This window comes from Schistocerca cancellata, chromosome 4 (assembly GCF_023864275.1).
Source record: "Schistocerca cancellata isolate TAMUIC-IGC-003103 chromosome 4, iqSchCanc2.1, whole genome shotgun sequence".
In the NCBI taxonomy this organism is placed as follows: Eukaryota; Metazoa; Arthropoda; class Insecta; order Orthoptera; family Acrididae; genus Schistocerca; species Schistocerca cancellata.
The window spans coordinates 131,068,157-131,080,923 of record NC_064629.1 but is presented as its reverse complement, the minus strand read 5'-3'; the positions used below and the strand labels follow the sequence as shown (position 1 = coordinate 131,080,923).

At 44.5% G+C, this 12,767-nt stretch overlaps 1 protein-coding gene across 1 annotated transcript in view; it reads right to left on the bottom strand.

Annotated features, from left to right (window-relative positions):
• Positions 1–12,767, bottom strand: part of LOC126183923 (dystrophin, isoforms A/C/F/G/H-like) — a gene marked incomplete at its 5' end in the record, with an annotated part of 927,096 nt that overhangs the window by 864,135 nt on the left and 50,194 nt on the right. Inside the window, 2 exons of the mRNA XM_049926269.1 lie at positions 7,418–7,507; positions 9,538–9,630. Of these exons, the coding sequence (XP_049782226.1) occupies positions 7,418–7,507; positions 9,538–9,630 (183 nt within the window). The remainder of the gene's footprint in view (positions 1–7,417; positions 7,508–9,537; positions 9,631–12,767) is intronic.

Here is a 12,767-nt window from a genome sequence, read left to right as displayed (position 1 = left end):
GACATAACCCACTAATCTCTGACAGTTGATGAATTGTCTGCTGGCGATCTGTGAGCACAAACTCTCGAGTTTTTTCAATATATTCGCCGATTCGGGCAGTCCACGGACGTCCAGAACGAGGTTTGTCGTCAATCGACATTTCACCATTTTTAAATCGAGCAAACCACTCATATACCTGAGCTTTTCCCATAGTGTCATCTTGGTAGGCTGTTTTTAATATTAAAACAGTTTCAGCAGCATTTTTACTGAAAACCCTCGTATTGTTCACCAATATGGGACCATTACCAGGTTGGACAGATAGAAGAGCTAGAGAAGATGCAAGGGCGAGTGGCGCATTTCGTCACAGGATCGTTTAGTCGGCGCGAGACCGTTACAGATATGCTCTACGAACTCCAGCAGCAGACTCCACAAGAGCGGCGTTGCGCATCGCGGAGAGCTGTACTATTGAATTTGCGATGGAGCTCTTTCCGAGAAGAGTCGGACAACATACAGGTATTACTTCTTCCCACATACATTTCGGGAAATGACCACGACGAGAAAATTCGAAAATATTCAAATGGCTCAGAGCACTATGGGACTTAACTTCTGAGGTCATCAGTCCCCTAGAACTTAGAACCACTTAAACCTAACTAACCTAAGGACATCACACACATCCATGCCCAAGGCAGGATTCGAACCTGCGCGGTTCCAGACTGAACCGCCTAGACCAGCTTTTTTTCCGTATTCTTCGTTTTCGTTTGGTCTGGGCGGACGTCACATGACTTTCGTTCCGGTTGATCGTTGATTCCTTTACTCACAAGGGAACCTCCCCATCGCACCCCCCTCAGATTTAGTTATAACTTGGCACAGTGGATAGGCCTTGATAAACTGAACACAGATCGATTGAGAAAACAGGAAGAAGTTCTGTGGAACTATGAAAAAATAAGCAAAATATACAAACTGAGTAGTCCATGGGCCACATAGGCAACATCAAGGAGAATGTGAGTTCAGGAGCGCCGTGGTCCTGTGGTAGCGTGAGCAGCTGCAGAAGAAGAGGTCCTTGGTTCAAGCCTTCCCACGAGTGAAAATTTTACTTTCTTTACTTTTGCATAGTTATTATCTGTCCGTTCGCTCATTGACGTCTCTGTTCACTGTGATAAGTTTAGTGTCTGTGTTTTGCGACCGCATCGCAAAACCGTGCGATTAGTTGGCGAAAGGACGTGCCTCTCCAATCGGAACCGAAAACATTTGATCGCAAGGTCATAGGTCAACCGATTCCCCCACAGGAAAACACATCTGATATATTCTATACGACACTGGTGACGGCATGTGCGTCACATGACAGAAATATGTTGTCGACCCACCTAACTTGTACACTTGGCGAATGGGTAAAAAGATTCTTCTACCTTGCCCGATTTAGGTTTTCTTGTGGATGTGATAATCACTCCCAAAAAAGTGATGAATACATAAGAGTTTGTCACATAAACTGAAATTAAAAAATTAAAGTTTTCACTCGATGGAAGATTTGAACCAAGGACCTTTCGCTCCGCAGCTGCTCACGTTACCACGTTACCACATAAACTGAAATTAAAAAATTAAAGTTTTCACTCGATGGAAGATTTGAACCAAGGACCTTTCGCTCCGCAGCTGCTCACGTTACCACGAGACCACGGCGCTCCTGCGGTCCCATTGTCCTTGATGTTGCCTATCTTCCCATGAACTACTCAGTTTGTATATTTTGCTTATTTTTTCACAGTTCCACACAACTTCTTCCTGTTTTCTCAATTGATCTGTGTTCAGTTTTTCAAGGCCTATCCTCTGTGCCAACTTATAACTAAATCTGAGGGGGGTGCGATGGGGAGGTTCCCTTGTCAGTTTTTTTATTACAGAGGACAAGCGGCCCTCTGACCGAACACGCCGAGCTACCGTGGCTGCGACTCGGCCACACAATGGCCGGCGAGAAAATTCGAGCAATTAGAGCTAATAAAGAGGCTTACCGACAACCACCCTTCCCATGCGCCATCCGCGAATGGATAAGGGGCATGGCGATCAATTAGTGATACCAGAAGTGTTGTGGATTGGCAAAACAGCCAATTCACTATGACAGGAAGCCGAAAGGCACGCGTTTAAGCTTACGCAGGCTGGCGTGAGGTCTGGAACATGACAAGGACTTGAGACTAGCAAAAATAGTACGTATCTGTTGGAATACTTAACTTTAATCCATAATAGGTGAACATCGCTCTTGACGGTACATGTTTTACAGCATCAATAGTAACTGGTAATGGCGCCTTGCTAGGTCGTAGCAAATGACGTAGCCGAAGGCTATGCTAACTATCGTCTCGGCAAATGAGAGCGTATTTTGTCAGTGAACCATCGCTAGCAAAGTCGGTTGAACAACTGGGGCGAGTGCTAGGAAGTCTCTCTAGACCTGCCGTGTGGCGGCGCTCGGTCTGCAATCACTGATAGTGGCGACACGCGGGTCCGACGTATACTAACGGACTGCGGTCGATTTAAAGGCTACCACCTAGCAAGTGTGGTGTCTGGCGGTGACACCACAAGAAGACCCTCTTCCACACATCATCGGTAGGTTGCGGTGAATTGATATAGACTTAGAATGTCAGCCGCGTCAAAAACATCGATCATTTTCTTCTGTGTAGGCACTACAACCTCAATAAATATGAAGAACAACATTGTTCCACCAGGCTGTATTTCAGACTGCTTTATTGTCCACACATATTTTCTTCCGTCAGTACCTCATCTCCTATCCTTCACACTTCAGAGAAGTTCTGCGGAACTTGTGGGGTTAGCACTCCTGGAAGAAAGGATATAGGGCAGTCGCGCATGTCTAGCTCAGTTAGTAGATCACTTGACAGGGAAAAGCAAAGGTCCCGAGCTCAAGTCTCGATCCATCACGCAGTTTTAATCTGCCAGGAAGTTCCACAGTGTATATGTAAAGCAGGTGTGTGACTTCACTGCGATACATGTATCAATGTACTGCTGAATGTGCTACCACGATTCTTTATTATACATATATTGACTGCATCTCCTCACGAATATACTACTACTACTACTACTACTACTACTACTACTGTTATTCGCTTCCGAAAAGATATAATACATCGTAAGGATACATGTGTTTAGTGGAAGATGAGGAAGACAAAAAGAAAAGAAAATGAATATTCCTACGCAGTATGAGCTAAGGTGCAGGCTGCAGCCTTAACCGGTTGTGCTTAGGCCGCAGCTAAGCAACTGGCGTTTTCGTATTGTATCCAATAAACATGTAAAAATTTGAATCTCTATTTCTCGAAAACGCTTGAAAAGCGTATCGTACTGTAACAACATGCGTTAAATCTACTATTTACTTCAACTGTGCCAACGATCAACTAAATTGATGACTCGTTGGGGGTATGCTTCCCTTTTAAGTCCGATGCACAGTTTTAGCTTCTTTAGTCTCAAAGCTTCATTCTGACGTTTGCTTAAACTGTAAGCTGTACTGAATTTACTGCATAGTATAATAACGTACAATGGATACAAAACAGTGACACAAGATAAATTATTCATCCCTGTGCGTCGGTAAGAGTAGATTGGCGTACGCAACAGCTGGTGCAGGGAGAATAGGGTGCTGCACGGCAGACGCAGCGTCGCCCCAGCATAAAACACTGGGACCGGTTCTGTCCCCAGCAACTGTCAAGTCTGATTGAGTGCACCGTCCCCGCCATGTTAAGGCCGAAAAAAGAGAGAGACGCGCTTGTGCGCTGCCTCTTGGTACTGTACGAGCCTTGTGCAGAAAACTAGTTAAACTGCTTTGGCGATGTCCAAGTGCTCAGATCTTTTATTGCGCTACTGCAAAACTTGGCTATCGTGATCGATTCTATTCATCTCCCACTCTGTCCCTCCTCGCAAGACAATAGCAGCACGTAGGCAGCGGAAATACCTGAAAGGTCGAGTTGGGAGGCGCTAGCCGCCCTGGGAGCAGAACTCGCAGGGATTTAACCCATCACATCACAAGATGGCAGACTTCTACGTACAAAAGCAGTCCTACGAGACGACACTCACTGGCACTCTTACGATCTATTTTAATTCTGTGGTATCATCAGTTGCGCACTCGGTAAGACTGTGGTTCAAGTCCCCATTCACCCATTCCGATTTAGATTTTCTGCGTTTTCCCTGGTTGACTTCAGGCGAATGCCAGAGTGGTTATTTCGACACCATATCTACATATACACTACTGGCCATTAAAATTGCTACACCAAGAAGAAATGCAGATGTTAAACCGGTATTCATTGGACAAATATATTATACTAGAACTAACGTGTGATTACATGTTCACGCAATTTGGGTGCATAGATCCTGAGAAATCAGTATCCAGAACTACCACCTCTGGCCGTAATAAGGCCTTGATACGCCTGGGCATTGAGTCAGACAGAGCTTGGATGGCGTGTACAGGTACAGCTGCCCATGCAGCTTCAACGCGATACCACACTTCATCAAGAGTAGTGACTGGTGTATTGTGACGAGCCAGTTGCTCGGCCACCATTGACCGGACGTTTTCAATTGGTGAGAGACCTGCAGAATGTGCTGGCCAGGGCAGCAGTCGAACATTTTCTGTATCCAGAAGGGCCCGTACAGGACCTGCAACATGCGGTCGTGCATTATCCTGCTGAAATGTAGGGTTTCGCAGGGATCGAATGAAGGGTAGAGCCACGGGTCGTAACACATCTGAAATGTAACGTCCACTGTTCAGAGTGCCGTCAATGCGAACAAGAGGTGACCGAGACGTGTAACCAATAGCACCCCATACCATCACGCCGGATGATACGCCAGTACGGCGATGAAGAATACACGCTTCCAATGTGCGTTCATCGCGATGTCGCCAAACACGGATGCGACCATCATGATGCTGTAAACAGAACCTGGATTCATCCGAAAAAATGACGTTTTGCCATTCGTGCACCCAGGTTCGTCGTTGAGTACACCATCGCAGGCGCTCCTGTCTGTGATGCAGCGTCAAGGGTAACCACAGCCATGGCCTACGAGCTGATAGGCCATGCTGCTGCAAACGTCGTCGAACTGTTCGTGCAGATGGTTGTTGTGTTGCAAACGTCCCCATCTATTGACTCAGGGATCGAGACGTGGCTGGACGATCCGCTACAGCCATGCGGATAAGATGCCTGTCATCCCGACTGCTAGTGATACGAGGCCGTTGGGATCCAGCACGGCGTTCCGTATTGCCCTCCTGAACCCACCGATTCCATATTCTGCTAACAGTCATTGGATCTCGACCAACGCGAGCAGCAATGTCGCGATACGATAAACCGCAATCGCGACAGGCTACAATGCGACCTTTATCAAAGTCGGAAACGTGATGGTACGCATTTCTCCTCCTTACACGAGGCATCACAACGACGTTTCACCATGCAACGCCGGTCAACTGCTGTTAATGTATGAGAAATGGTTTGGAAACTTTCCGCATGTCAGCACGTTGTAGGTATGGCCACCGGCGCCAACCTTGCGTGAATGCTCTGAAAAGCTAATCATTTGCGTATCACAGCATCTTCTTCCTGCCGGTTAAATTTCGCGTCTGTAGCACGTCATCTTCGTGGTGTAGCAATTTTAATGGCCAGTAGTGTATGTACATTCTCCGCAAGCCGCCGTACAAGGCGTGGCGGAGGATACCCTGTGCCACTGCCAGTGTTCCACTCACGAATAGAGAGAGGGAAAAATGACTATCTATATGCCTCCGTATGAGCCCTAATTTCTCCTATCTTATCGTCGTGGTCCTAGCGCGAAATGTAAATATATGTTGACGGCAGTAGGATCGTTCTGCAGTCAGCTTCAAATGCCTAAATTTTCTCAACAATATTCCTCGAAAAGAACCTCGTCTTTCCTCCAGGGATTCCCGTTTGAGTTCCCGAACATCTCCTTAACACTTGCGTTTTGTTCGAACCTACAGGTAACAAATCTAGAAGGTCGCCCCTTAATTGCTTCGATGTCTTCCTTTAGTCTGACCTGGTGCAGATCCAAAACTCTCGAGCAGAACTCAAGAATAGGACGCACTAGCGTCCTACATGCTGTCCCTTTACAGATGATCCACACTTCCCCAAAATTCTCCCAATAAACTGAAGACTTCTCTACCACAGTCCTCACATGCTCGTTCTATTTCATATCGCTTTGCAACGTTGTACCCAGATATTTGAACAACGTGACTGTGTCCAGCAGGACATTACTGATGCTTTATCCGAACATCGTGGGGCTGTTTTTCCTATTCATACGCATTAACTCACATTTTTCCAGAATTAGAACTAGCTGTCATTCATTCCACCAACTAGAAATTTTGTCTAAATCATCTTATATCGCCCTACATTCGCTCAACTTCGACAAAACAACCGCAGATTGCAACCCACCTTGTCCACCAGATCATTTATTTCACAGAAAATAAGAGCCGTGGGGCACTCCTGACAATACCCTTGTCTCTGATGAACACTCGTCGTCGAAGAAAACATTCTATTATTTAAGAAGTCTTCGAACCATTCACGTATGTCAACTTATTCCACGTGCTCGTACCTTCGTTAACAGCCTGCAATGAGGCACCGCGACAAATGCTTTCCGAAAATCTGGAGATATGGAATCTGCCCGTTCTCCATCATCCATAGTTCGCAGTATATCGTGTGAGAAAAGGACGAGCTGAGTTTTGCATGAGCGATGCTTTCTAAAACCGTGCTGATTCGTGGACGTAAGTCCCTCAGTCTTAAGAAAATTTATTACATTGGAACTGAGAATATGTTCAAGGATTGTGCATCAAACCGGTGTAAGGTATATTGGTCTGTAACATTGTGGGTTTGCTTCCCCTATCTCAGCTTGGAAAAGAGAGAGAGAGAGAGAGAGAGAGAGAGAGAGAGAGAGAGATGCTATTAATGTGGTAGGTTTGAAGAGGGATGACATAGCTACCGAAATAAACCACCGAAGGAAGTAAAAGTAATAGGGGTGGAGCTGACAAAGACGTCTGAATGTATACCTTTCATTACGTGACCGTGCTATCCGCGACATAAACACTTGACACACTTGAAAATGACTCGTAACTGAGACGAAACCACTTCTATGAGTAAATCATCGTAGCTGGCCACTGAGATGACAGTTTGTTTAAAAAAAGTGATTGAAATTTAGCAATGTAGTAGACGAATACATTCTCTCTCGTTACTCAAAGTTGAACTTCAGCTCAATGATTCTTGTTAAAATGAATTGGAGGTTCACGTGCTCTATTCGTATCAATGTGAAAGCACTGTGCCCGTTCTCTGGGATTTAAAACTCAGAACTTAAAACTTCAGTGTGGCAAGTGATAAATTTATTAACAAAAATTCATAGCCTGTCACCTGGGATTAGGACAACTGTTACAGTGGAAGTAATTGTGAAAAGAAGGGTAAAGTAATACGAAACTTACTTTCGTGTTTTGTCGGCACCAGGCGAGTAGCGTCTTCTCCAGGTTAGTCTGCTGCAGATCGGACATGAGATCCTTCAGATGGTAATGGACCTGAAACAGAACCACAAAATTGACTTGTTTCTGTACACACAGGCACCCTTGAATTGAAAAAGTAGTTAGACATGCTAAACTGCTTCTGTTCTTATTGGAATAACTTTTATTTCGTTGGTTCCTGCCCGCATGGTTCACGTCATTGTTTCTACTGTATATAATTAGCACGTGTTGGCGTAACGTACGTCAAGGACACAATAACTTTTCTGTCAGCACTGAAGTTAAAAACGCACAGAAAACAATTGAACACTAATAGCTGAGATACCCGATTTTATCCATTTACTTCACAACCATCAAAAGTTAAACAATACAATGGTGCCTAAAATGGAACAGGTTTGCAGCACTTCTGCATGTACATGGGTGGCCAACTAGCTCGGCAACCGCTTACTCAGTAGCAATTTTAACATTTCGCAGCGGCTGTTCTACATCTGCATCTACATCTATACTCCGCAAGCCACCTGACGGTGTCTGGCGGAGGGTACCTTCAGTACCTCTATCGGTTCTCCCTTCTATTCCAGTCTCGTATTGTTCGTGGAAAGAAGGATTGTCGGTATGCCTCTGTGTGGGCTCTAATCTCTCTGATTTTATCGTCATGGTCTCTTCGCGAGATATACGTAGGAGGGAGCAATATACTGCTTGACTCTTCGGTGAAGGTATGTTCTCGAAACTTTGACAAAAGCCCGTACCGAGCCACTGAGCGTCTCTCCTGCAGAGTCTTCCACTGGAGTTTATCTATCATCTCCGTAACGCTTTCGCGATTACTAAATGATCCTGTAACGAAGCGCGCTGCTCTCCGTTGGATCTTCTCTATGTCTTGTATCAACCCTATCTGGTACGGATCCCACACTGCTGAGCAGTATTCAAGCAGTGGGCAGTGTGGGATCCGTACTATATTAGGTTGACAGAGGACACTGCAGAAGTTCAAAGAAGAGAGAAATAGGGGAGATAGTGTCATGGATCGATACGCGAGTTGGGATGGCCATCATGAAAACAAAAGCGTTTTTCGTTGCGACGAGATCTTTTCAGTTTCTCCCATGCTCTTAGAAAGTGGTACGGAGGAGTAATAGTGTGAAAGTGGTTTGATGAACCCCTGCCAGACACTTCAAGTGTGACCTGCAAAGTAGCCATGTAGATGCAGATGCATAATGGTGAGTGTTCTGGGACAGGCTGAATCAGTCGCATGGTATTTGATGTTTTTTGTGATTTCTGGTGCATCTGAGAGGCTAATTTACGAGGTTCTCAACACCATGTGTGAAAACAGAAACAGACTATGTGGCAAGCACTTTTTTTTAATTTTTGGACTGTCTCAAAAATATTGGAGGTGTGCGATGCCATATGTTAGTGTAAGTCACTATACATGCTTAACAAATGGTGTTACTGTCACGTTTAAATAGAGAAAAAGACCTTCCGTGGAAAACAAAAAATTCTCAGTTTTAGAAAGGCCTTCGTGATTTTTCGGACATTTTAGTTTTCTTAAAGAGTGATCTTATATCTGAATTTATAATTTCATGTTAGCAATTGTATTGAGACCACTAATTATTAACATTCCATTAAGCTAACATAAAACTAACGTGCTAAAACAACTTTAAAAAGTTAATTTGCAAATTAAAGAACTATTCTGTCTCCGATATCTATATTAATATATGTTTAATGTAATTAACCAGCTCTACAAATGTTCTATGGCTAAAAAATAAAAACGTTAAAATTGTTGCCAAGAAACTTATAATTTCTTGACCAAAACTTGTACGTAAGTCAGACAGACTTCTCAAATAACAAATGTAAATAAAAACAGCTTCTTGTCCCAAAGCTAATACATTTTTCAAGAAAGAATCACTGTTTTGGTATTTCGAAAATATCGATATTCTACCTCTGATATACCCTCAGCGTCAATAACACGTAAAAAATCTGTCGAAAAGCTGATACAAAAATATTTCGAAAATGTTCCCATTGTATTCTTCAGTAGCTGTAGAAAACACACACACACACACACACACACACACACACAATGTCAAAGCTCTACACTTATTTACCTGCCAATGAAGAATTATGCTCCATACTAGGCCGAGGGTCAACTTCGGGTTGCCATCCACAATGTCATTGTTGCTAATATTGACGAGTTTCACCTGAAAAATAAATATGAAAAATTACCACCGTAAATGTGAATCCTGTCTTCCTACTATTAAGGAGGAACTAGTAAGACATCCAGCAACGGGACTAAAGATAGAGAAGAAACGAGATTTTTATTTTAATGTCAGGCCGATCTCTGAGAAGAGAGCAAGCTCGAAATGGGCAAGACCTGAGGAGGGACGCAGTGGTGGCCTAATTGGAGGAACCATTTCAGAATTCGCCTCACGTGATTTACATTCAGGTTACGGAAAACCTTAATCTGAATTGGTGGACGGGGATTGGAATCTCGTTGTTCCGTAACTACGTCACCTCACTCGGCCACGGCGTATAGCGGTATCTGTATTAAGTTATGAAGCTTCAGTTGAATACACATCTCCAGCTTGAAATTTACATCCCGAACAACGAGACTACAATTAGGAACAAGGCCAGTCGCATGCTACAAAAAATTTTAAAGTGCTTCTGACGAATGGAGTAAACAGTGACAATAAATATTGTAGCCACCTCTTTGAATTTCGAATAAAATAATGTTTGTAATTAAAATAATGATGTACATACTCGATGTATTGATTCTTAGTACATCTTACTGTCACATTTCATTATTTCAAAAATGGTAAGTTTCTGTAACGCTACAAATTGTAATAAAATGATGAAAGTAGAAAGTTTGTAACATTTTAATGCTGTAAAACATACAGCCTCTGGCGACTTTTAGGCCTTCGACCCAACACAGCTAAACCGTTTCTTGAGAAATTACTCTATCGAGAGTGGACCCTCCCGCTCCCCTCTCCCCACACCCCAGCGAACCATGTACCTCGCCGAGAAGGGGTAGACTGCGTTCCTCTACGATACAGCTGCCCGTACCATAGGTCCAACCACACTGGAGGGGTATCTGCGGAGAGGAGAGAAAAACAAGTGGTTTCTGAAGAGGGGCAACAGCCTTTTCAGTAGCTGTAGGGGGAAGAGTCTGAATGACTGATTTCACCCTGTAATATTAACCAAAAGTGTCTTGGCTATGTTGGTACTGGGATCGTCTGAAAACAAGGGCGAACTACAACCGATACTTAACGCGAGGACTTGCAGCTCTTCTGTTACGGTTAATGATCAAGCCGTTCTCTTGGGTAACATATTCCGGAGATAAACTAGTCCCCAATTCGGATCTCCGTGCGGGGATCTGGCAAAAGGATTTTGTCGTCAGAAGAAACAAGACTGTCATTCTATTGGTTGGAGCGTGGGACGTTGAGTCCATTAACCGGATAGGGCGGCTAGAGAATTTAAAAAGAGATATGGATAGGTTAATGTTAGATGTAGTTTGAACTAGTGAAGTGTGATGGCAGGGAGAACAGGACTTCTCATCAGGTGAGTACGGGGTTATGAATAAGAAACGAAATACAAGTAATGCAGGAGTAGTTCCAATGATGAATGGCAAAACAGAATACGGGTTAGCTACTATAAGTATAGTGAATGCATTATACTGGGCGGTTATAATTAAACTTCCCTTGTTTAACACGTTATAACACGGAAAATAACTTGGTAGCATTAATGTCAAGGACATAGGGAAATGAAATAATGCAGAATCATTTCGATTGAAACACTTTTAATGTACTGCTACGGTACATTATACTACAACAGGGGCTCAATATGGTGCCCATCAGAACGAAGCACGTCCGTAGGTATGCTGGCTATCTCCCTTGAGCCGGCCGCTGTGGCCGAGCGGTTCTAGGCGCTTCAGTCTGGAACCGCGCGATCGCTACGGTCGCAGGTTCGAATCCTGCCTCGGGCATGGATGTGTGTGATGTCCTTAGGTTAGTTAGGTTTAAGTAATTCTAAGTTCTAGGGGACTGATGACCTCCGATGTTAAGTCCCATAGTGCTCAGAGCCATTTGAACCTCTCTTGATATGTTGCGCTTCAGATCAGTACATGCATGAATGTTCCCCTGGTAAAGCCTGTCCTTAAGGTATCCCCACAACCAGAAATCACAGGGAGTGAGATCAGGTGATCGTGCCGACCAAGCATTTGAAAACGATCGATTGATAATTCGACCGTTTTCAAATGTATTTCGGAGAAGCAGGTGAACTTCACGATAGATGTGCGGTGGGGCCCCATCTTGTTTGAAAACTGTTGAGTGCAATGCGTCTCTCTCCCTTAGGGCGGGTATGACATGCTGGCGAAACATATCGCAGTAACGCTGGCCAGTCACACTGCACGTCTTTGGCCCTCGAGCGCCAACCTGTTCGAAAAAGAATGGGCCAATGATGAACGTAGCCGTGAAGCCACACCACACGGTGACACGTTCACCATACAGAGGAACTCCATGCACAGTGACTGGAGGTGAGGATCCCCATACTCGGCAGTTCTGTATGCTCACCTCACCCATCAGAGAAAAATGAGCTTTGTCCGTCCATAGGATGGTCAAAGGCCAGCCCTCGTCAACTTCAATCCTTGCGAGAAAGCGGAGAGCGAAGTCAACACGTCGATGTGCGTCTTGTCGTGCAAGCTGCTGTACGATATAGATCTTGTATGGATACCATTTGAGAGTGGTTCCAAGCACCTTCCGTACAATGGACCACGGGATGTTGAACTGTCTGACCATCGGGAACTGCGCGCAGCGTTGTCATAGCAACAGCGATTTCATCAACCACCTCTGTGCAACCGGTCATCGGCCTCTTCCCCAGTTCTCAAGTTGATTCAAACTTCATCATGCTCCGCTCAGCATGTGGAGGAAGAGGACCCTTCCGTAATCCTTTCAACCGGCTATATTCCGGAAATGCAGCTGCAGCATCACTGTTGTTTTGATAATAGTGCTTCACCAATAACATCCTGCTCGTTTTGTCCGAACTCATGTTGACACGTCAACAAGTGTATTGCGGCTGGTGAGGTGTTTGATACTATGAATCACGATGAGTGATCACGGCACCTCGTGGCCATAGTTGGAACTGGACGGTGGCGCTGTGACGCATGGAAATCAAGCACCCATACTCTGGACATTAATGCTACCAAGTTTGGTACTCGTACGGGAATTAGTTTACGTGTTATAACGTGTTAAATAGGGAAAGTTTAATTATCACCACCCGGTAGTTGCCAAGATAGCTCCGCAGATGACGAAGGTATTGAAAGACTATATGATCAGATGAAAGA